At 37.6% G+C, this 24,986-nt stretch overlaps 2 protein-coding genes and 1 pseudogene across 3 annotated transcripts; 1 reads left to right on the top strand and 2 right to left on the bottom strand.

Annotated features, from left to right (window-relative positions):
- Nucleotides 1-741: 741 nt before the first annotated feature.
- LOC135608964 (potassium channel AKT1-like) lies at nucleotides 742-5,028 on the bottom strand. Its single transcript, XM_065102049.1, has 11 exons — nucleotides 4,835-5,028; nucleotides 3,730-4,095; nucleotides 3,586-3,643; nucleotides 3,174-3,491; nucleotides 2,831-3,076; nucleotides 2,651-2,749; nucleotides 2,540-2,572; nucleotides 2,277-2,462; nucleotides 2,020-2,214; nucleotides 1,836-1,911; nucleotides 742-1,754 (listed from the first exon to the last, which is right to left on the bottom strand). Exons 2-11 carry the CDS (start codon nucleotides 3,774-3,776, stop codon nucleotides 865-867), a joined length of 2,148 nt encoding a protein of 715 aa, XP_064958121.1. The 5' UTR covers nucleotides 3,777-4,095; nucleotides 4,835-5,028; the 3' UTR covers nucleotides 742-864.
- An 8,954-nt stretch (nucleotides 5,029-13,982) lies between these two features.
- Nucleotides 13,983-16,894, bottom strand: LOC103981626 (potassium channel AKT1-like; annotated as a pseudogene).
- Nucleotides 16,895-21,246: 4,352 nt separating this feature from the next.
- LOC108952548 (RNA-binding protein involved in heterochromatin assembly dri1-like) lies at nucleotides 21,247-22,684 on the top strand. 2 transcript variants are annotated; one of them, XM_018824672.2, is made up of 4 exons: nucleotides 21,247-21,360; nucleotides 21,427-21,770; nucleotides 22,312-22,385; nucleotides 22,470-22,684. In XM_018824672.2, exons 2-4 carry the CDS (start codon nucleotides 21,451-21,453, stop codon nucleotides 22,481-22,483), a joined length of 408 nt encoding a protein of 135 aa, XP_018680217.1. In that variant the 5' UTR covers nucleotides 21,247-21,360; nucleotides 21,427-21,450; the 3' UTR covers nucleotides 22,484-22,684. The 2 variants fall into 2 exon arrangements, with proteins under 2 accessions (XP_018680217.1, XP_018680218.1); XM_018824673.2 differs by having other exon boundaries at nucleotides 21,261-21,360; nucleotides 22,315-22,385; nucleotides 22,470-22,681.
- The last annotated feature ends 2,302 nt before the right edge of the window (nucleotides 22,685-24,986 follow it).

Consider the following 24,986-nt stretch of genomic DNA (forward strand, 5'->3'; position numbering starts at 1 on the left):
TTCGGCTCCGGTAAGCTAGAAGACTTACAGCAGGTATCACGGCAACAGCGGTTCGGGAACCGTGCAGCAGGAGATGGTGGCTTGGGATGGAGCCCGACGGACCAATCTCCTCTGTGAGCTTTTTTTGTCTTGCTATCCCACCTACAAATTATGGAGACGCGAAAGAAGAGCAAGAGAGTGGTGGCACAGGCTGGCCTCTCGTCACTGTCCTCTCTGTTTCGTCCTTTCTTATCAGCTTTTTCCCTGTATTATTCTTTCACTTTCGTTTCCGCCAAAGGATGCGTCCGAGCGGGCAAAGAAAAAGAGGAGAAGGCCAAAACCGTTCATTGGTGTCAGCCGGGTCAAGGTGGACCGGCGCAGGAGGCCCCATGCCAGCTTAAATGGCGGGACCCATCCCGCTTTACCTTTCACCTCGCACTCTCCGAACCCACCCTCTATTTCACGTCTTCGTCTGCATAAAGGCTAACTTGAGCCGAACGAAATATCTATTGAAATGTAATCGAAATATTGCAAAACAGTAGATGGGATCTGACTTTTTTATTTACATTCCATGAATTCATTTCCCATACTGGTATTTGTTGGTATTCATAAATATTTATGAGCGAATTATTTAAAATTTTTTGGGGTTATTTCCTAGATTTCCATAAATTTTAGATAATATTTTTTTAATCTAATATCTAAAATATCTTTTTTCTTTCATTTCATGTAAAAAAGCATCGTGTCATTGCGTATCTAATCCTACATTGCCGAAATCGAGGCCCCATACAGACCATCTATGTCGAGTGGAAGCTGGAAGCTTATTCATGTCATTGCATGACGATACAAGTGCAGAGGAGCCCACCAGCAGTTGCTAATATGTTGGCTTCATGCTCCATCTTGTTTGCTGCTTCCTTCTCCGGTCCAAGCATCGCTGACTAGAACAAGATGATCCCCGTCTCTAATTACCTTCACGTCATCAATCTCCGCTCCTCCTTCAGTGAGCACTTTAGTAGGCAAGAAGCCAAACTTGTTGCGACCAAGATCGAGGAGCTCCGCCAATGAACCTGGCAATGGTATGAGTTTACGAGCAGAGTTCGCTTTCTCCGGACAGCTAATTGTTACTCGTAGGAGGCCATTGTGACCATTGGAACCACCGAGCACAGCAGCGGACCTTGGCAAGGCAACGGACGAGAGAAACCCACTGTCGCTTTTCCTGTTGGCACGGGCAGCTGATATGACTCCGAACAGTGAGTTGTGGAAGTTTGTCTTCCGCGTCGGATCGCTTCCCTCCCGAGTCGAATTCCCCACAGTGAGTTGTGGAAGTGGAACTGCAGGATCACCGCTGCGTCTGCCAACCAAATCGGAGACCGGTGTCGACACAGACATACAAGTGATATTCTGGGCTCTCTTCGCTTCAAACAGAGCTTTGATCATTGCATGACCCTTCTGATCGGCGAGATTCCTGGGAGTCCAACCATGGCAATCCGGTTTGTCCATGTCAGCTCCCTGTTCGAGTAAGAAGTTGACGACCTCGGCGTTCCCTTGGCAGACGGCAAGATGAAGTGCCGTACTCCCGTCTCTCTCGGGCACCGTCACGTCGCCCCCGCAACGGATGATGTCCTCGAGCAGCTCTAAGCTGTTCTGCTCCGCAGCCGTGGAGGCGAATAAGCCCATGTCACCGGATGAGAGATTCGCCCCGTTTTCTATCAGCAGTTTGACAACATTCCCATGCTTCCCCGCCATGGCCTCCCACAAAGGAACACTTCCTTCGGAATCTACATGTAAATTGCTGCGCTTCAAAACCGGTTTCCTTCGAGTATGGAGAGTCACAAGGTTCATCTTTTGCGAACACATACCTTGACTGTTGGGATCCGCCCCATAATCTAGCAAGAGGTGAACACAGTTCTCGTTTCCCTTGGATGCTGCTATATGCTACTTGACAAGACGGGGAAAGCATAAAGAGGAGTCAGAGCAAGCGTTAATAACTTCAGGTGAAAATGAACAGGGATTATTAAGAGCCAGATCACAAGAGTTCCGCACCAGTGCAGTCTGTCCATTGCTGTCCGATTCATTGGGATCCAAGCCGCGTCTCAAGAGCTGATGCAGTAGCAGATCATCACCTCTGGTGACTGCAAAACATAGAGTCAGAGGCAAATCCAATCGGCCCCGCGCCAGCATGTTCTCTATCTCCCGCAGCACTCGCATCATCACAGGATCCTCCTGCGCTTTCAGACACTGTACAAAAACGACGCTGCATGAGATTAGCACAGAGAGGTAAGCAAGCATAGCGTAAGAACCTGAAGCAGATTGTTCACGATTGTGGTGCCATCTCCAAAGTTGGACTGAACGATGCTGAGGAACGTGGTACGATTCAAACGCAGGAGTTGGCACAATGACCTTGTTCGTGCTGTGAACGCTTGTGGTCGGCAACAAAGGACTCCTATCTCCCCAGCAACATCACCTGTCTTTGCCACTCCACAAACCTTCATAAAAACCACAAGATTATTCACAGAATCCAAAATTTGGCATCTCTGTCGATAGCCATCTTTCCTCAATTTACCTGTTCGGCTCCGCTCCTATGATCAATCAAATCCTGCCAAGTTTTAGTGCATCAGCGTTGTACAGAAAAAATGGAGTCAAATAGATCTGTCAAATGACACAGTATTATTACCATAATGCCGGTGACTACTATGTAAAGGTCTGTAGGCGCTTCGTTTTGCAAGATGACATCTTCCCTTGGTGGAAAGTATTCAGCCTTCATTTCTGACACCTTCAAAACATTTTCCACTGTAGTGAGAAAGACTAGAAGATAACAAAGTTAGAGCATTGAGCATTCATTATGCAACATTACCAGCTGGAAAAGCATATTATGAGAGACCCCCCGGAACAAGTAGACCTTAGCAACGAGAGGGTAAAACAAGTGGTGGGAAATGCTGGAACAAATGGCTTTAGGAAGGGTGTCGAGTGTTTCTTGTTGGTGAAGCCCTTCAGAATCTATCCTGAACCTTAAGCTGAGATGCGAGATCATCTGGTCGTGCAGCCGGTCCGGGAGCTGGTTCCTTTGAGCAAAACCTGTGGCTGCTTGAATCGAATCCCTCTACGTACGTACAATTCCACATCCATCCACCGAAAGCAAATGCATGTTAGTTAGTCTAACGCATGCATGAGCAATGGGAAACAAAGGACGATCTTACATAATTTCTAGTTCGTCTGGTGCCATGCACAACCAAGTTGGTCATGTTTCCGATCAAGTAGGAGGTCAATCCGAGGTTGAAGAGCATGTAAACAATGGCAAACGCCATCTCCCATGTGTTTTGAACATGCAAGTCTCCGTACCCCACGGTGCTCAGGGTGGTGATTGACCAATACAATGATGTGACATAACGGACCCACAAGCTTCGGACATGGAAGTCGGGGATAGACGCCCCAATCCATGTTCTGCTGGGATCATGATACCTTGCAGCGACAAGGTAAAAGAAGCAACCGGCAGAATGCACCGCAAAGAGGGTGACCTGCGAGATCAGAGCAGAAAACGATGAAGGTGGTTTAGAGGTGCGTGCAGCTCAATATACACTTGCAAAAGCATCTGCCGACTACTACACTTACACAGGTAAGCTTCGCACATCGAACCCAAAAGTAGTTAAATTTCCTATCTTTCTCTAATCTGCAAACCAAAAGAGTAAAAGCATGAAGACAATTATTCGAAGAAAACTTATACGAATGGGAACCATGAAACCATAAGATCCATACCGAGCGAAAAGTGAGCTAACTCTTCGGAGACGCCAAAGCCGAAGCATGGTGAAGAACCCATAAGATCCGAGCTTGCGAGGTAGAATCCTTCGGGCGATCTCTAAAGGGACAGTGGAAGCAAGATCCAGAACGAACCAGGTGGATAGGTACCTCCAGGCTATTTTCTTCCGACTGTCTATAAGCAGATAAGATGTTTTGTCGACGTAAGCCACGAAGAAGGTCAAGGCGATATCGACTGCGAAGAATGCATCGACGACGTTATCCACCAGCGCCAGAGCTCCCCTCGATCTCTCAAGGAATCCGAACTCGAATGGCGACGCCCACGCAGTGTAAACGACCAGAACGATAAGATAAGTCTCCCAGGCTCTGCACCCAACTATTTGCTATCACACAACCAGTGGGAAGCCATCGGAAAGAAAAAAGAAGCAATGAATAACACAAAACAATAATTAATTATGGATTATTATTTATAATTTTTAATATTTTTAAGATATTCCTTTGTAGATGAACATGAATGTCCTCAAATTATCACTTACTTCCAAAAATATTTTTAGCTACTTCCATATTTTTTTTTTCCCTTCTTCGGAGAGAATAGATGTAACGTTCACAGAGATAGGGTTCCAAGGATGATCGAAGAGGAAGTGGTTAGAATTCCGACATCAATGCTCATGGGGACATAATAGTAATAGATTAAATTTAGTACAATTATATTTTATTTTATTTGTTAGGTGATTATATGAAGTAAGGGAGTTTGCAAGGAAAAGAGATAAATATGCGTATCAATCAAATAAAAAACAAAGACATTTATGGATTGTTTCCTGTTTAAGTAGAATTGCAGTAACATGCAAACCCGGAAATAAATATTATCAGACGTCGGTGAAAGAAGAAACCAAGAAAAGAAACACAAGCATTAATCATCATAGCTCATGCGATCGCTTTCTCCTACCACATATTATGTCAACAAGAACAAGAAACAAAGACCCCGGTTGACGTCCGAACACGCATCTCACAGAACCAAGAAGAAGAAGAAGAGGTGGGGGAGTATCATTTAGTAGCTTATAGTGATGATATGACATGTAATGAATTCATGCATTAAGGTACGTACTTGTATCTGCGGGCGTACGGGGAGACGATGAACCTCCGAAGCTTGACCCTGCGAGTACTCCTGGCGCCGAGGGAAGGAAGGATGCCGCTCGACAAGTTGTAGAGGTTTGCCTCCCTCGACAGTTCAGTTTCCACATCATGAACGCCTGTCGTGGTCACCGGCGGCGCTCTGAGCTTCGCTGCCTTCCTCTCCTTCGCCATTGCTGTTGATATTGGCGTTGAAAGGCTTAGAACATCAAACACTCACAGAGAGTATGATTTTTATTTACTACATGGTCGGTGTTCTTATAGAGATGGATGTCTCGATATGCAATGTACGGTAATATCCGTAGATTTGGTTGAAGAACCATATATGGTAGGGCCAATATAATTGGCTAATTACAATCAAATCACAATAAAAAAATGTTAGGAAAGAATAATGATTCAAAGAATGTTGATAATGTTTTTAAAGAAACTCCTAATACCCGCGTCCTATTGAAAATCTCAATCTTAAACATAAATTAAATGAAACTTGACTTCATTAGTTAAATCAAAATTATGTTAATCGATCGATCGATCGATCATGTGTATGTATAGAACCCCCGTTTGATACTTTGTCTCACTACATAGTGATAATCAATAGCTATATGTTTTGTGCGTTATAGGATTAACCTAAAACCATATTAAATTTGAACTAAAAGCCTTTAAATCACATTAAGGAAGCCAATTGAATAATTATGTATATAAATAGTAAATGAACTATGTTATATTTGATTAACACGATCTATATAAATGTGATCTATCTTTAATTTGATTAGTGTAGAAACAATGTTAGACGCATTTAATTTCAACTTGCCCAAATAAATAGTAACTTGCTTGGATAAGTCGAGGATGGGCACCATTGGTTTGTTTGCAATCTCCACAAGAGGCTATACGTCCACAGTAATGGAACCCAACCATTGTTGTGGGTTCCCAGCTGTGGAAATGAGGCCTTGTTTGAGAGTTCATATCAGTGAATTCAACGCGCCGATGGTTTGTTTGCAATCTAAACTTAGGCTCTGTCCGCATTAATGGAACCCAACCATTCTTGTGGGTTCCCAGCTGTGGACATGAGGCCTTGTTTGAGAGTTCAGATCAATGAATTCGATGCACCCAAACAATAAATGTGGTTGGACGAAACAGTTGCTTCAGGATGAATTGCTGAGGCAGCGATGCCTCGTATAGGTAGGTGCTATAGAAGACCAATACGGGGTTCATTGAAATATCGAACATGAAGGCTCATTTTGAACCATCGAGCATTGATGTTCGATGAAGAAGGGAGAGGCTTGGATCAAAGGTTGGACGGAGGAGGGAGGGGTTGGCGAAAGAAAGATAGCGGCCGGGGGAGAATATTCATTTGGTCTAGTGATATAGACGTAGGGTGATGTGTTGGTAAAGTTGGTGATTCCCTGGGCACTGAAGGTCACCTGAGATGAAAGGAAGAAGAAGATGATAAGGCCATATGAAACTGCAATTGGCATCTCACCGGCGCGCTACCCGGGGAAGGCGCCTATCCTCCCGTCGCCGTCACCCAGTTGGCGCATCCCAATGGTGACTTTGTATCTCACATGCACGCACATAAGATTCTCTTGTTCGATCGGTTGCATGTAACCGTTATTATTAAATATCTTATTTAATAATAATATAATCGTTTTCATTAAAATTCATAATTTATTATTATGAATTTCTTTATTTATTATAGTTTAAATGATTTTAATTTTTATTAATTATACATAAAAATATTATTATTAAATTAAATATTTAATATCATTAAAATTCTTCGTTATGGTCCAAACGTTACAAATTTGAATTAATTTTTTTAACGTTATGAGTTGGTGATAATAAATATTTTTGATGGAAGAACATCTATATAAACGAGGATTTTGGTCCCTGGGCTCAACATCTCTTTGAAGCAAAAATGATTTCCTACATCATTTATAGCGAGAGTTCTGAGTCGAGAAGTGCCAAAGTTGAAGAAATATCTACAGAAATTCTTGATAACAATGGCTGGAGGTATCCTATTTCGTTTCCGCATTAATTTTTATTATGTTTCTATTATATTGATTTAGAAACACATTTTGGTATCAAAGAATTTTTAAATTTGGTATCAGAGTATATTGACCTCTGCCTTGATATGAAAGAGTTTTCATTTTTATGCCATGAAAATGAATTGATTTTGGTTTCTTCTTGGAAACTTGATGTATTTTGTTAAAAATCATGAGGAAATATCATTTTCAATATTTTTAGTCGGTAAAATGCTCATATTACGTATACATATTTAGTTATATAAAATTATGCTTATGAGTCAATTTTTTATGTTTAAAATGTCTAGTGATCCATATAATTTTAATTAATTAAGAATTAACCATAGCATTCTTAATTAATTAAAAGTATATATAAAGTTAAAATAAAGATCACATAAGTAATTAGACATCATATTGTGACTAATTATATTTCATATAATAATTATTATCCCATAAGATATTTTATTATCTTTAATATAATTAATCAGGATAAAATATCATATTATTTTCATAATTTACCCACAGGGATTATGAATTAGAATATAAGAAAGAAATATTGAGCAAAACTCTATGATTCTAAAGTTGTAAACCTTAGAAAGTTGAGTTCCCTCCTCCCAAAGCTTAGAGAGAGTTCTAAGAGAGGTGTGAGAGGGATACCTTGTAAAAGAGGGTTGTAAAAGGTTATCTCCTAAACCTGTGAAAAGGAGAAGAGATGTGTAAAAGGATAGTTAGTCTTCGCCTATTGAAAGAAGACTGATAGTGGATGTCGGTGGCCTCAACGGAAGAGGAATCGACGAAGTAGATGTAGGTTACAACGACCGAACCACTATAAAAATCCGGTTTGCGTTTCTCTTGTGCAATTTAATTTACTGCAAACCACTTTACTTTCTTTACATCCACTATGCTCTTCCATATGCTTTCAAAGTTGATACCTTAATGGAACAGTTTTTCGTCGGAAATTGATTTAATCGCAATGAAGTTTTGAACCGAAATTAGAAGGAGTTCTAACATAAATTACTCACGACTAGCTTGATATTGGGCCTAAAGGGTCACACACATATGATAGACATTGCGATGAGTAGAGGTTTGGATATGAGATATCCGTCGGAGCTCCTATCTTATTGGATATCCAATAAAATCCTGAATTATTGGATCTCATGGACGAGATCCAATAAGAGCCCATGAGAGATTATTGGATAGAGATCCACTAATCTAAAAGGCTTGGGTAATTGGATGCAGATCCAACACCCACCAGGGGAGGATCCATTAGGGTTTGATAGGAGACCTTTATAAATAGGAGGGATTCAGTGGTTCATAGGCTAGAGCCTTTTCTTGTCTCTCCTATTCTCCTCCGTCTCTCCACCTTAGTGCAGGCTTGGAGTTTTGAGGAGAATCGTCGTAGCCCTACTGTGTGGATCGCCGCTAGAGAGGATGATGCTTAACCCCCTTCACCCTCTCCTAGAGACCTGCAAGGAAACAGAGATATATGATCTCCCTAGGTAACATAATATATTCTGTACGCAGTTTGTTTCACTGATTTTTTTTCGCACCAATCTTCGCACGATAACGAACATCTTTATGGAAAATTAGGGATTTTATTTTCTTGTTCTTCTACTGCACATGTGATGTCGCCCCCAAGATTTCCCAACATTAACAACCAATCATTAAAATTCCATAAGTTGTTGATAGTATTCTATCAAGCAATTCAGGAATTACAACAAGCTCTTGAATGACTAGTTGAACCACAAGTTCCTTAGGGAATCATTAGTATAACACTAAGAAGATCTACTAGAAATAAAAGATCAGCAATTTCTAGTGATTATGTTGTATATCTACAAGAATTTAACTATAATATTAGAGCAAAAAATGATCCTGAAACATTTTCACAAGCCATAAGTTGCAAAGAGTCAAATTTGTAGCATGATACTGAAGAGATGAATTCTATGATGAGCAATGGAGTCTGAGATCTTATAGAGTTGCCTAATGAAGCAAAGACTATTGGTTGCAAATGTGTTTTTAAAACTAAGAAAGATTCGTTAGGCAGTTGCCTAACGAGGGATTTACTCAAAAAGATGGAATCAATTATACGAAGATGTTTTCTCATGTATCTAAGAAAGATTCTCTACGTATTATTTTGGCATTAGTTGCTCATTTTGATCTTGAGTTGTAACAAATGGATGTGAAAAATGTATTTCTTAATGAAGATTTAGATTAAGAGGTTTATATGAAACAACCTGAAGGTTTCTCCTCTAGTGTTGGTGAACACTGGGTTTGTAAGCTTAGGAAGTCTATATACAACTTAAAACATACCTCCTGTCAATGGTATTTTAAATTCTATGAAGTGATTTCTTCATTTGGATTTGTTGAAAATCCCATGGATCAATGCATATACTAGAAGGTTAGTGAGAGTAAAATATGTTTCTTTATTTTATACGTAGATGATATTTTACTTGCAACCAACAATAAGGGTTTGCTACATGAGATGAAACAATTTCTTTCTAAAAATTTTGACATGAAGGATATGGGTAAATCATCTTATATTATTGACATTAAGATCCATAGAGATAGACCTCGAGGAATTTTAGGTCTATCACAAAAAACCTATATTGATAAACTTTTAGAAAGATTTCAGATGAAGGATTGTTCACCAAGTGTTGCTCCCATTGTGAAAGGTGATAGGTTCAATTTGAATTAATGCCCAAAGAACAACTTTGAAAGAGAATCAAGGAAAAACATCCAATATACTTTTGCTGTAGGAAGCCTTATGTATACTCAGGTCTGTACTAGACCTGATATTACATTTATTGTGGGGATGCTAGGTCGATGTTAGAGTAATCTAAGTATGGACCATTGGAAAGCTACAAAGAAAGTGATGAGGTATCTACAATGAACCAAAGATTACATGCTTATGTATAGACATACAGATAATCTGGATGTGATTGGTTACTCGGATTCAGACTTCGCCGGTTGTGTTGATTCTTGTAAATCAACATCATGATATAATTTTATGATAGCTGGTGAAGCTATTTCTTAGAGAAGCACCATTTTGAGGCTACTTCACATGGTGTATGACTTAAGAGTTTCATTTCTGGGCTTGGAATCATGGATTTTATTTTTAGGCCATTAAAAATTTTCTATGATAATTCAACTGCTGTCTTTATGGCTAAAACAATAAAAGTAAAAATCGAAGTAAACATATCGACATTAAGTATTTAGCCATAAGAGAATGTGTAAAAGAAAAGAAAGTGGTTATCGAGTATATTAGCACTGAATTGATGATTACTGATCCTTTGACTAAAGGCATACCACCTCTGCAATTCAAGGATCATGTAGAGAAAATGAGACTTGGTTCCACTTTGTAATGATATTGAAACTCTTATATATTATGATATTTTCTCATTAATGTGCACATTATTTTGAGAAAATATATTGTTATTGGACCAAGAATAAACATAAGGTTTATTCATTAAATAATATTACCACATTAAGATTAAGAAACTAAATATATCGTAATACATGGATGATAATAATGTAACCGTTCTCCTTAAAATTCATAATTCATTATCATGAATTTCTTCATTTATTATGATTTAAATAGTTTCAGTTTTTTATTCATTATATATAAAATTATTATTATTAAATTAAATATTTAATATCATTAAAATTCTTCATTATAGTCCAAATGTTATAAATTTGAATTAATTCTTGAACATTATGAGTTGGTGATAATAAATGTTCTTGATGGGAGAACATATATATAAACGAAGATTTTGATCTTTGGGTTCGACATCTTTTTGAAGCAAAAAGGATTTCCTACACTATTTAAAGCGAGAGTTCTGAACCAAGAAGTGTCAAAGTTTAAGAAGAAATCTCTATATAAATTTTTGATAACAACGATTACAGGTACGCTATTTCGTTTCCGCATCAGTTTTTATTATATTTCTATTATATTAATTTAGAAATATATCTTGGTATCAAAGATTTGGAGTCAACCACACAACAGTGGCTGCCACACTTCGCGCTGCTCTCCAAAACGCACTATGGGATTATCAAAGATGTCGAGCAACGCACTGCAAAAGCTGCGTTGCTCGACATCTTGGAGTTTACTACGGTTCCTTTCCGGATGGTCAAAGATGATTCAGAGTCTGACGGATGGAGATTAAAACAAATTGAGATTGAATACTATCTACATACATACATACATATTATTTGATTTTTTTTATTTTTTTAAACACTATGGGATTATTTTTAATCTTTATCTCACACATTTACGAATCAAATTAGTGAGGATTGATGTACGCAATAATTGGGCATCAATTCAATTTAAAAAGTTATGTTGGTTTAATCATAATTTAATACATTATTATAAATAAGGAAAGGAAGATATTAAAAGAATATTTATATGTGAGTGTGTGAAATGAAGATTAAAAATAGGAGGACAAAAAATTAATCTTGCATTACTAAGAATCTAAAGAATATATCAGATTTAATGCACAACTCAACAAAATTTTAATATTATATATTAATCTCACTCATAATTTGGATTTATCTTTGCGTTAACGACATGAGCAACTGTGACGCTTCCATCAAAAACAGTGAAAGCTCCAAATCCTGTTTTGCTAAACTCACCAATAGCTGCTTATTCTAACATATGATAACGACAAATCTTAGCTTTACTATTTGATTAGTAGCTAAAAGGAAATATTGGAGGAATCTTTGGCTTCCTATTGCACCGAGGAACATATCATATCCGATTAATCGGAACAGCAACAGCAGATTCGACTCTTTGGTCCCGCCACTCGAGAGTATGACAATATCACACTGTTTTGGATTTAAAATGTGTGCATGATTTGAATTAGAAATTAAAATTGTTCTACATCATCTAAAGACTGCTTCTATATGTACATTTGTAACATTCCTGATTTGTCCCACATCGAAAGTGGGCAAGATTAAGATTGACTTATAAGGATTTGATGAATATACTAATATAAACTTGTTATAGAGAATCGATTCCAATCTCAGCATTTCTCTTCTATAAATCAAGAAATATTTTTGAGACTAATTTCATTTTCTACGTTACTTATGCATGTAAATGCACAAGTCTATTTCTTTAAGAGAGATCATTTTTGTTATATTTAATTCAGTAATTTTTTGAAAGCTTAAGTGTTGTTGATAATTTTCATACTAAGATTTTAGTATAAAAGTTTAAATATTTACCATTCAAGTCAATTAACATTTTTGAAAAACCAACATTGATGATGTAGGAAAACCTTCACTATCAATAATTAAATACCCCTCAAAAGACTCTTATATTTGGGTTTCTATCGACATCATTTTTAGAATTCTTAAACTTCGTTCCCTTATTTTACCTTTTTTTTTTTATGGACTGATCTATAGGGTGAAACAATCCAATTATAATATGTTTACACTATGTTACGGTGTTATCGACAATAATAGAAAAATAAAATAACATAGTACAAAAATAAATAAAAATATTATAATATGGTACAAAATCATTATTTTATAGTATTTTTATATTATGCTATAATATTTTTTTATTATTACTAAAAATAAAAATACTATTATAATATATAATATTTTTATATTTTATCCTGTGTTACAATAGTTTTTTTAGTGTTGTTGAAAATCACTGTAACGTAATGTAAAGACACTATAAGTATACTATTTTTATAAAATTTATATTAAAATATTATGTTATAATAGTTTTTTGGTAGACTGAAAATACTGTAACGTAAGAGAAAGAAAAGAATCAACAAGAGAGAACTGAAAAATAGTGTGATGGAAGAGAGAGAAGATTGGAGTGAAAATATAATTTTTATAGATAATATCTATGATTATAAAAATATATTTTTGATTATGTATTCCATAAATGTTCGAAAGAGAGTATTCTGACAGTGACTTCCCTTAATTTTGTTCCCATCGCATTAGTTTAATTGTCATAAGTGATGTTCGTGTTTGACATAATTCTTATTCTACGTGCTTTTATATTTGTTTTAGGATAATTTCTTTCTAGGATAATTGATAGGAGAGAAGTTTATCTCTAATCGTAACGATGGACCAAAATATGAATATTTCACTTCTGGTGAGTCTATTTTCTATCTCAATTTTAATTTGAACGTTGGAGGGATTTAATCTGATATCTATTCTACTTTGATCCTTGTATAGGTTGATATTATTATGGACATCGGAGTTACCATCTCGAGATCATATTTATTCGATATTGCAACACATTAATCATGCTTAATCGCAATTCGTCATGTGTCATGCCAGTCAGCATGAGATTGAGGTAGCCTCAGCCACATAGGCATTACAATTGTGATGGACCAAAATATGAATATTTCACCCATCTAATATAATATTTTCTTGGGCTTACCTCCTAAACTTTCTATCTTAATTTTGATGTGAACGTTGAGAATTGATCGGATACGATTTTGATCTTTGTGTAGGTTAACACTACGGACGATGTCTGAGTTATTATCTCCATCACCTTAGGACTCTTACGAATAGCAGTCTAAAATCAAATCAAATTAACATTAATCATGTGGTCCTGTCGATGCAGCCACATGTTGATTGGAATCCAAGTGGATCAAATTATTTACATTTGATCTATCTATCGCCTTCACATGTTGATTGGAATCTGTTCTGCTCATTCTTTGGCCCAGAAAACGCTACATAAGCACAAGCTTCGGCGGTAGATAGCAAATACATCGATGCTGCTTGTTTCTCGTGGCAATCGACGTTGAGAGGCAAAATTACATGCAGCTTTTCTAGACGTATTTTATGTGCCTCTCAAAGCAGTACATGGAATCGTAATATTAGTCGTGAGGAATTCGGCTCCGGTAAGCTCGAAGCCTTACAGCAGGTATCACGGCAACAGCGGTTCGGGAACCGTGCAGCAGGAGATGGTGGCTTGGGAAGGAGCCCGACGGACCAATCTCCTCTGTGAGAGGTTTTCTTGTCTTGCTATCCCACCTAAAAATTATGGAGACGCGAAAGAAGAACAAGAGAGTAGTGGCACAGGCTGGCCGCTCGTCACTGTCCTCTCTGTTTCGTCCTTTCTTATCAGCTTTTTCCTGTATTATTCTTTCACTTTCGTTTCCGCCAAAGGAGGCGTCCGAGCGGGCAAAGAAAAAGAGGAGAAGGCCAAAACAGTTCATTTGTGTGATGCAGTAGCAGATCATCACCTCTGGTGACTGCAAAACATAGAGTCGAGGCAAATCCAATCACCCCTGCGCCAGCATGTTCTCTATCTCCCGCAGCGCGCGCATCATCACAGGATCCTCCTGCGCTTTCAGATACTGCACAAAAACGACGCTACATGAGATTAGCACAGAGAGGTAAGCAAGCATAGCGTAAGAACCTGAAGCAGATTGTTCACGATTGTGGTGCCATCTCCAACGTTGGACTGAACGATGCCGAGGAACGTGGTACGATTCAAACGCAGGAGTTGGCACAATGACCTTGTTCGTGCTGTGAACGCTTGTGGTCGGCAACAAAGGACTCCTATCTCCCCAGCAACATCACCTGTCTTTGCCACTCCACAAACCTTCATAAAAACCACAAGATTATTCACAGAATCCAAAATTTGGCATCTCTGTCGATAGCCATCTTTCCTCGATTTACCTGTTCGGCTCCGCTCCTATGATCAATCAAATCCTGCCAAGTTTTAGTGCATCAGCGTTGTACAGAAAAAATGGAGTCAAATAGATCTGTCACATGACACAGAGTATTTATTACCATAATGCCGGTGACTACTATGTAAAGGTCTGTACGCGATTCGTTTTGCAAGATGACATCTTCCCTTGGTGGAAAGTATTCAGCCTTCATTTCTGACACCTTCAAAACATTTTCCACTGTAGTGAGAAAGACTAGAAGACCCCCCGGAACAAGTAGACCTTAGCAACGAGAGGGTAAAACAAGTGGTGGGAAATGCTGGAACGAATGGCTTTAGGAAGGGTGTCGAGTGTTTCTTGCTGGTGAAGTCCTTCAGAATCTATCCTGAACCTTAAGCTGAGATGCGAGATCATCTGGTCTTGCAGCCGGTCCGGGAGCTGGTTCCTTTGAGCAAAACCTGTGGCTGCTTGAATCGAATCCCTCTACGTACGTACAATTCCACATCCATCCACCGAAAGCAAATGCATGTTAGTTAGTCTAACGCATGCATGAGCAATGGGAAACAAAGGTCGATCTTACATAATTTCTAGTTCGTCTGGTGCCATGCACGACCAAGTTGGTCATGTTTCCGATCAAGTAGGAGGCCAATCCGAGGTTGAAGAGCATGTAAACAATGGTAAACGCCATCTCCCATGTGTTTTGAGAATGCAAGTCTCCGTACCCCACGGTGCTCAGGGTGGTGATTGACCAATACAATGATGTGACATAACGGACCCACAAGCTTCGGACATGGAAGTCGGGGATAGACGCCCCAATCCATGTTCTGCTGGGATCATGATACCTTGCAGCGACAAGGTAAAAGAAGCAACCGGCAGAATGCACCGCAAAGAGGGTGACCTGCGAGATCAGAGCAGAAAACGATGAAAGGTGTTTAGAGGTGCGTGCAGCTCAACATACACTTGCAAAAGCATCTCTGCCGACTACTATACTTACACAGGTAAGCTTCGCACATCGAACCCAAAAGTAGTTAAATTTCCTATCTTTCTCTAATCTGCAAACCAAAAGAGTAAAAGCATGAAGACAATTATTCGAAGAAAACTTATACGAATGGGAACCATGAAGCCATAAGATCCATACCGAGCGAAAAGTGAGCTAACTCTTCGGAGACGCCAAAGCCGAAGCATGGTGAAGAACCCATAAGATCCGAGCTTGCGAGGTAGAATCCTTCGGACGATCTCTAAAGGGACAGTGGAAGCAAGATCCAGAACGAACCAGGTGGATAGGTACCTCCAAGCTATTTTCTTCCGACTGTCTATAAGCAGATAAGATGTTTTGTCGACGTAAGCCACGAAGAAGGTCAAGACGATATCGACTGCGAATAATGCATCGACGACGTTATCCACCAGCGCCAGAGCTCCCCTCGATCTCTCAAGGAATCCGAACTCGAATGGCGACGCCCACGCAGTGTAAACGACCAGAACGATAAGAAAAGTCTCCCAGGCTCTGCACCCAACTATTTGCTATCACACAACCAGTGGGAAGCCATCGGAAAGAAAAAGAAGCAATGAATAACACAAAACAATAATTAATTATGGATTATTATCACTTACTTCCAAAGATATTTTTAGCTACTTCCATTTTTTTTTTTTTCCCTTCTTCGGAGTGAATAGATGTAACGTTCACAGAGATAGGGTTCCAAGGATGATCGAAGAGGAAGTGGTTAGAATTCCGACATCAATGCTCATGGGGACATAATAGTAATAGATTATATTTAGTACAATTATATTTTGTTTTTTTTGTTAGGTGATTATATGAAGTAAGGGAGTTTGCAAGGAAAAGAGATAAATATGCGTATCAATCAAATAAAAAACAAAGACATTTATGGATTGTTTCCTGTTTAAGTAGAATTGCAGTAACATGCAAACCCGGAAATAAATATTATCAGACGTCGGCGAAAGAAGAAATCAAGAAAAGAAACACAAGCATTAATCATCATAGCTCACGCGATCGCTTCTCCTATCACATATTATGTCAACAAGAACAAGAAACAACTACCGTCGGTTGACGTCCGAACACGCATCTCACAGAACCAAGAAGAAGAAAAAGAAGAGGTGGGGGAGTATCATTTAGTAGTTTATAGTGATGATATGGCATGTAATGAATTCATGCATTAACGTACGTACTTGTATCTGCGGGCGTACGGGGAGACGATGAACCTCCGAAGCTTGACCCTACGAGTACTCCTAGCGCCGAGGGAAGGAAGGATGCCGCTCGACAAGCTGTAGGGGCTTGCCTCCCTCGACAGCTCAATTTCCACATCATGAACGCCTGTCGTGGTCACCGGCGGCGCTCTGAGCCTCGCTGCCTTCCTCTCCTTCGCCATTGCTGTTGATATTGGCATTGAAAGGCTTAGAACATCGAACACTCACAGAGAATATGATTTTTATTTACTACATGGTCGGTGTTCTTATAGAGATGGATGTCTCGATATGCAATGTACGGTAATATCCGCTGATTTGGTTGAAGAACCATATATGGTAGGGCCAATATAATTGGCAAAATTAAAATCAATTCACAATAAAATAAATGTTATGAAAGAATAATGATTCAAAGAATGTTGATAATGTTTTTAAAGAAACTCCTAATACCCGCTTCCTATTGAAAAACTCAATCTTAAACATCAATTGAAAGAAACTCTGACTTCACTAGTTAAACCAAAATTATGTTAATCAATCGATCGATCGATCATGTGTATGTCGAAATATGGGTATGTGTAGAACCCCCATTTGATACTTTGTCTCATGACATATTATGTGTTTCATTCAAAAGATATGATTTGCATAAAAAATAGGTTATAGGATTAACCTAAAAGCATTGAAATCACATTAAGGAAGCCAATTGAATAATTATGTATATAAATAGTAAATGAACTATGTTATATTTGATTAACATGATCTATATAAAGTTGAACTATCTTTAATTTGATTAGTGTAGAAACATTGTAAGACGCATTAAATTTCAACTTGCCCAAACAAATAATAACTTGCTTGGATAAGTCGAGGATTGGCACCATTGGTTTGTTTGCAATCTCCACAAGAGGCTATTTGTCCACAGTAATGGAACCCAACCATTCTTGTGGGTTCCCAGCTGTGGAAATGAGGCCTTGTTTGAGAGTTCAGATCAATGAATTCGATGCACCCAAACAATAACTGTGGTTGAGTTGCTTCGGGATGAATTGCTCAGGCAGCGATGCCTCGTGAAGGTAGGTGCTATAGAAGACCAATACGGGGTTCATTGAAATATGGAACGTGAAGGCTCATTTGAACCATCGAGCATTGATGTTCGATGAAGAAGGGAGAGGCTTGGATCCAAGGTTGGACGGAGGAGGGAGGGGTCGGCGAAAGAAAGATAGCGGCCGAGGGAGAATATTCATTTGGTCTAGTGATATAGACGTAGGGTGATGTGCTGGTAAAGTTGGTGATTCCCTGGGCACTGAAGGTCACCTGAGATGAAAGGAAGAAGAAGATGATAAGGCCATATGAAACTGCAATTGGCATCTCACCGGCGCGCTACCCGGGGAAGGCGCCTATCCTCCCGTCGCCGTCACCCAGTTGGCGCATCCTAGAGGTGACTTTGTATCTCACATGCACGCACATAAGGTTCTCCTGGTCGATCGGTTGCATGATTGGAGTCAACCACGCCACAGTGGCTGCCACACTTCGTGCTGCTCTCCCTCTGTTCCAAATGTTTTCCACGTTATCAAAGAGATGGAAAGAATATTGGAAAGCATAGTTCACGTTGTTGTCCCCACTGCAAAAGCTGCGTTTCTCGACATCTTGGAGTTTACTACGCTTCCTTTCCGGATGGTCAAAGATGATTCTGAGTCCGATGGATGGAGATTAAAACAACTGAGATTGAACATATCATTTTATTTTTTTATTTTTTAAACACTATGGGATTATTTTTAATCTTCATTTAATCTTTATCTCACACATTTACGAATCAAATCAGTGAGGGTTGATGTAGGTTTAATCTTAATTTAATATATTATTACAAATAAGGAAAAGAATATTTATATGTGAGTGTGTGAAATGAAGATTAAAATAGGAGGACAAAATATTAATCTTGCATTACTAAGAATCTAAAGAATATATTAGATTTAATGCACAACTCAACAAAATTTTAATATTATATATTAATCTCACTCATAATTTGGATTTATCTTTGCGTTAACGACATGAGCAACTGTGACGCTTCCATCAAAAACAGTGAAAGCTCCAAATCCTGTTTTGCTAAACTCACCAATAGCTGCTTATTCTAACATATGATAACGACAAATCTTTGCTTTACTATTTGATTAGTAGCTAAAAGACAATATTGGAGGAACCTTTGGCTTCCTATTGCACCGAGGAACATATCATATCCGATTAATCGGAACAGCAACAGCAGATTCGACTCTTTGGTCCCGCCACTCGAGAGTATGACAATATCACGCTGTTTTGGATTTAAAATATGTGCATGATTTGAATTAGAAATTAAGATTGTTCTACATCATCTAAATACTGCCTCTATACATACATGATTTGTCTAATCATATATATAAACTAATTCAACAATGTGCACTTAGATTGAGATCAATATTTGGAGTCTCTGTTGAATCTGTATACCTTGGAGGCATTACATCAGTCCACTTGTTTATAGAGAACCGATTCCAATCTCAGCATTTCTCTTCTATAAAACAGGAAATATTTTCGAGACTAATTTCATTTTCTACGTTACTTATGCATGTAAATGCACGAGTCTATTTCTTTAAGAGAAAAAAAAAGAGATCATTTTCGTTCTATTTAATTCAGTAATTTTTTGAAAGCTTAAGTGTTGTTGATAATTTTGATACTAAGATTTTAGTATAAAAGTTTAAATCTTTACCATTCAAGTCAATTAACATCTTTGAAAAACCAACATTGATGATGTAGGAAAATCTATAGGGTGAAACAATCCAATTATAATATTTTTACACTAGTGTTATCGACAATAATAGAAAAATAAAATAACATAGTACAAAAATAAAAAAAATATTATAATACGGTACAAAATCATTATTTTATAGTATTTTTATATTGTGCTATAATATTTTTTATTATTACTAAAAATAAAAATACTATTATAATATATAATATTTTTATATTTTATCCTGTGTTACAATAGTTTTTTAGTATTGTTGAAAAACACTGTAACATAATGTAAAGACACTATAAGTATACTATTTTTATAAAATTTATATAAAAATATTATGTTATAATAGTTTTATGGTATACTGAAAATCCTGTAACGTAAGATAAAGAAAAGAATCAACAAGAGAGAACTGAAAAATAGTGTGATGGAAGAGAGAGAAGATTGGAGTGAAAATATAATTTTTATAGATAATATCTATGATTATAATAATATATTTTTGATTATGTATTCCATAAATGTTCGAAAGAGAGTATTCTGACAGTGACTTCCCTTTTGGTAAGTAAACAAAACTATAGGGGATGAAACATAAATCATACACATACACTTTTTCTATAAAAGGTGAATGTAAATTGTAATGTCATGAAAACATAAGGTATGACTATGGTATATATCATACCGCCTTCATCGTATTTATTTAGTTAGGAACGAAGGCAAATGATGACTACGGTCATACGAATTAAAGTTTAGGCAAATTTGATGCTATATGGATGTTTTATCATCATTGAGATATATATATATAAAAGATTATATATTTAATTAAATTTAAAATATTTAAATTTTATTTATATTTATATTTAAATTTTTAAGTTTTTTTTTATTTTTATATTTTTAATATTAATTATTTTATTTTTAACTATCATATCCATAGTTTTCTTAAGCATATGATTTGATTATTCTAAATAATTTTTTCTCATTATATATATCTTATGTTGAGGCGATAGCTAACTGTTTATGAATAAAAATATTTCTGAACTTTTTTAGTGATCCCATACATCCAACATAATTTTTTTTTTTGTATATATTACTTTTTAAACTGTCGAACACGTTTCCATAAAATATTATTGATTCAAAAATTAAAAACTCGAAACTTAAAATTAATCTTCTAGCATAAGGCATGAAATAAACCTCTCCAAGTATAGCTAGAAATCGGAGAGATTGATTGCATGAATATGAGGGTCGACCACACGTCACACCGATTCATAAAATATAGTTAACCCAAACGAGAAGAGCAGAATAATTTCTCATGGGTAAATCCAGCACTGAGAGGTGTATGCCAACAAAGAGAGGGTATTTATCGTCCTACAGTGGTATGTGTTGATAAGCCAAAAGTCGGCATGTACATATAACGTATATGCGACATCCAATTTGATGCATATATGTGCCGCTACGGCCTTCTTGCAATGGTTCTGTCACGCTCATGCATGCATGTGGTGTTCTCGTGCGGATGCCGAAGCGGACCCGAAGGCCGAGTAGAACTTCCATCCCCACATAAAACCTTCCTGGGTTTAATATGGTAAGCTTTAGCACGATTTGCTGGGTTGGGGAATCCATGGAGTAAAAGGTGGGTGCGGTGAGGGCCTGCTGCTTATCCTCCCCAGACCAGCGTCGCCTTATCCTTCCCATCTCTCTCCCTCAAACTCAATGGGTTAAATTCCTATGGGGTGATTCCATCTGCAGTGTGGGCCAGCTGAAGAAACAAGGAGAATAACACTCCAGCGTTGGCTAATCTTATAAAAGGCCAAGCCAACCATCTCCACACAACCAAGACGACCAACTTCACGGCTGCTCGTCTAACTTACCCTTCTCTTGTCGTGACTCTCTCCTCCGCTTCATCGAGGTAATCCATCCCCCGCTTCTTATTCTCATTCCAGTTCTTCATATTCTTGTGCTGCATGCGTAGCAGATAGAAGATAGAGCGAGAGAGAAGATGAGCCGGAAGGCTGGAGACTGGATATGCAGGTCATGCCAGTACGACAACTTCTGCTGGCGTGAGTCATGCCAACGATGCAAGAAGGCAAAGGTGGGCGGGGATGAAGGCGATCGCGGGAGCCCAAACGCGAGCTGGGACGTGAAGCCCGGCGACTGGCGCTGTGCATGCGGCGTCCACAACTACGCCAGCCGCCCCAGCTGCTTCAAGTGCGGTGCGTCCAAGGACGACGCTGCCTCCGCAGTCGCCCAGTCCTGGGGGTCCGCCAGCACCAGCCAATCTCAACCTGGATTGAAGTCCGGAGACTGGATTTGCACGAGGTCAGCTCGCGACCCAACTGCGCACCTCTTCATATGCGTACACGCACAGACACTGATAGCTCTTACGTATACGCGCACACACACGTACACACACTGGTGGAAGACATCCGACATATTTTCGACGCTTAAATCAGTAGATTTGGGAAGACAATAAAGGATTTTGAGGATTTACGAAGCCCTATACTAGCTAATGTACTTTGGGTAGGGTTCAAATAGTCACTGGGGATAAGGAGACGAGTCAATCGATGTGAAAATGGATGTGGGCGTGATAGGAATGTGATGTCTAAATACCTTCACAGCTGTGCTTTGCCTATCGATCGAGCTAGTCTTCGGAGAGCTTTCGAGAAGCTTTAGCAACTAATCGTCAGAAGATTGTCAGGGTGTTCTTGGTATTCGAAGCAGTACTTTTGTCATGCGTATATGCGTGAAAAGTAGATGGGGAGGTGTAAAGATGGTCTCTTTTAGGAACAGATGAGGCTGGCTGTGTGTTTGGCGTCGTCCTATGTAGCTAAATCTTCCTTTTTGTTATCGACTAATCAAGCAGGTCGGGCTGCAACAAGCACAACTACGCAAGCAGGATGGAATGCTTCCGGTGCAACACACCGAGGAATTATGGTGAGTTGGATTTGGTCAAGCGTTTGTATTTGCACCAGCCTGCTATGTTGGTTTCCTACATTACTGGAGGGCTTTTCTTTTCAGGTTCGGGGTACTAAATCTAGAATGGAGAAAGAGATGATGATACCACTCGTTTCCTGAGGTCGAAGTTCATCTACTATCAAATCACCATTTTGTGCTGCTTTATCTTGTGCTGGTGAAAGTCACTGTTTACAAAAGAGAGATAATTATCCGCTCTCTCACCATTTCGTCTTTGTAATAAGAGAATGGCTTCTCGTGCTATGCGAAATAGACTCTGGATTTCGTATAAGTGATGGAATCTCCTTGTTTCGATATGTAATGTTGATTACACACATATTATATATATATATATATATATGTATGTTAGATAATTAATTTAACCACTTAATCATTGGAATAATATTTTGGATTGGTCGTATTATCAATGACATAGTGCATTGAACTAATTCCATTGCATTATCGTTGGAATAATAATTTAGGCTAATTCGATTATCTTGGTATCTGAAAAGCATCTTGGGCCGATTTGATCGCACTACGATCGAAATAACACTTTTAGTTATTTTAATTATGCTCTTGTTAGTGACTTTAGACATTTCCGTTATCTTGTCATAAAAATAATGACTTGAGATGTTTCGATCACGTTATTATTAGAATAATACCCGAGGGATTAATTAGTGCTATAGTAAATTTTAGTTGATTTTAAAATTTGATCAATAAATTTATATCGAAAATACGAATAAAGGTTATGAGTAAAGTAAACCAGTAAGTAATAACAAATCAAAAGTAAGAGAAGTAATGCAAATTGATTTATAGAAGTTTCGTTTTTTCAACCTATTTCCACTCTCAATTTCTCTTCCATCAAGGTTATAACGTTTATACTCTCTTTTACAAAATTTCTCACCTCTTATAACTAGACTAATCTCTAAACTCAAGAAGAAGTAACTCAAATAATACTCAAAGAGAGTTATAATCTTTTTCAAACTTATAATTTGATACTCTATCAACTAAGCATGAATGAGATATTTATAATCCTCAAGAGGCTTAAAAAATAGAGCTAAAAAATTTAAATCATCAAATTTTGAGATACAAGCAGTACTACCATTGACACATTGTGGTACTATTACCATAACTTTTGATGTCAACAATACTACTATCATAATTTTTGAATTTTGAGTGATATTATCCTTACCCTAGGTGGTACCACTACTGGTAGCACTAACAAGTATTATTTATGCTTGTCGGTTAACTTAGGCGGTACCATCGCCCAAGCCTGCATTAAGCCACTGGTTTAGCTTTTTAATAGGCCAAATTTGTCCTGTGTTCAAGCCCATTGACTTTCTCGATAAGTTGGCATGATTTTAGCCTAATACTAACTCAATTTGACCTAATAAAGATCTCGATCAAGACTTTAACAATCTAGTCATATATCTGACATAATTATGAAGCTTTTAGCATGTTGTATGCCATTCCGATATGTCGGCTAATCTTTTGGCACTTCGTCCGATTCATTGACATATTATCCTTTCCTTTAACTTGGACTTTCCCACGACATCTGATCTTTTGATATAATACTCGATCCTTCCTGCACGATACCCGAACTTATAGCATGAAGTCCAATCTTCAACAGTCGACCAGTTCTCTAGCTCGACGTTCAATTTTCGACATGATACTTTTTCCATTATAACGTTCGTTTTTTCTACTCCAATAATTTTCCCTTTGATAGTTTAAATTTATGATCCAAGTATTTCTACATCACTTATTTTAAAAGTAAATTAGTTCATAAACTCATCAATTAGTTTTATCATTAAAATCTGAGATTTAATAGCATCTTCGGTAATTTTGATCATGCTATCATTGAAATAGTGCCTTGGACCAATTTAGCTGATGTTATTGTCGAGAGATGTTTTTGGATTTATTTAATCATATCAATTTTAAATTATGCTTTATGGTTGAATTCAATAACATATCTTTAATCAATTTGATCACATCACATGATTTTGGTTACCTTTGAGAGACGTTTTACGGTAAAAAGATGTTTCTTGGCTAATTCAATTATAGAAGGTCAATTTTTTATGACTAATTTTGATTACATTATTTTAGAAGGATGCTTTATTGATTTGATCGGATGTTTCATGATAAAATTTGGTTGTGATAGTGTTAAGAGTTTCTTTTTAAGTTATTTGATTATGTTGGTATCCAAAACATAATCAGTTTAGCCATGTTATTGCTGCTTGATTATGTCAAACTATCACTTTTGCCTATCAAAAGGTAATAGGATGCAACTATAACCCCCCATGCTACTGCTTAGCCCTAACGATAGCTCCTGTACACAAGTAATTTATGACAATTCTTTTGTTGTGCCCTCCTTCTAGCATTTAATTATTTGACGTAATTCTGTTAAATTCTTATACACAAGTATTTAATTCTTATGAAATTCTATTAAAGTATAATTTAATTATTTGATGTAAAATAATATCTAAATTCAACTTTAGTTCGAGTCTGAGTATATCATAAATTTAAACTCCATTGAGGATGTAAACTTGACAAAGTGCTTTGATACTTAAATCAGAATTTTTTTTT

This window comes from Musa acuminata, chromosome BXJ2-4 (assembly GCF_036884655.1).
Source record: "Musa acuminata AAA Group cultivar baxijiao chromosome BXJ2-4, Cavendish_Baxijiao_AAA, whole genome shotgun sequence".
NCBI classification, from domain to species: Eukaryota; Viridiplantae; Streptophyta; class Magnoliopsida; order Zingiberales; family Musaceae; genus Musa; species Musa acuminata.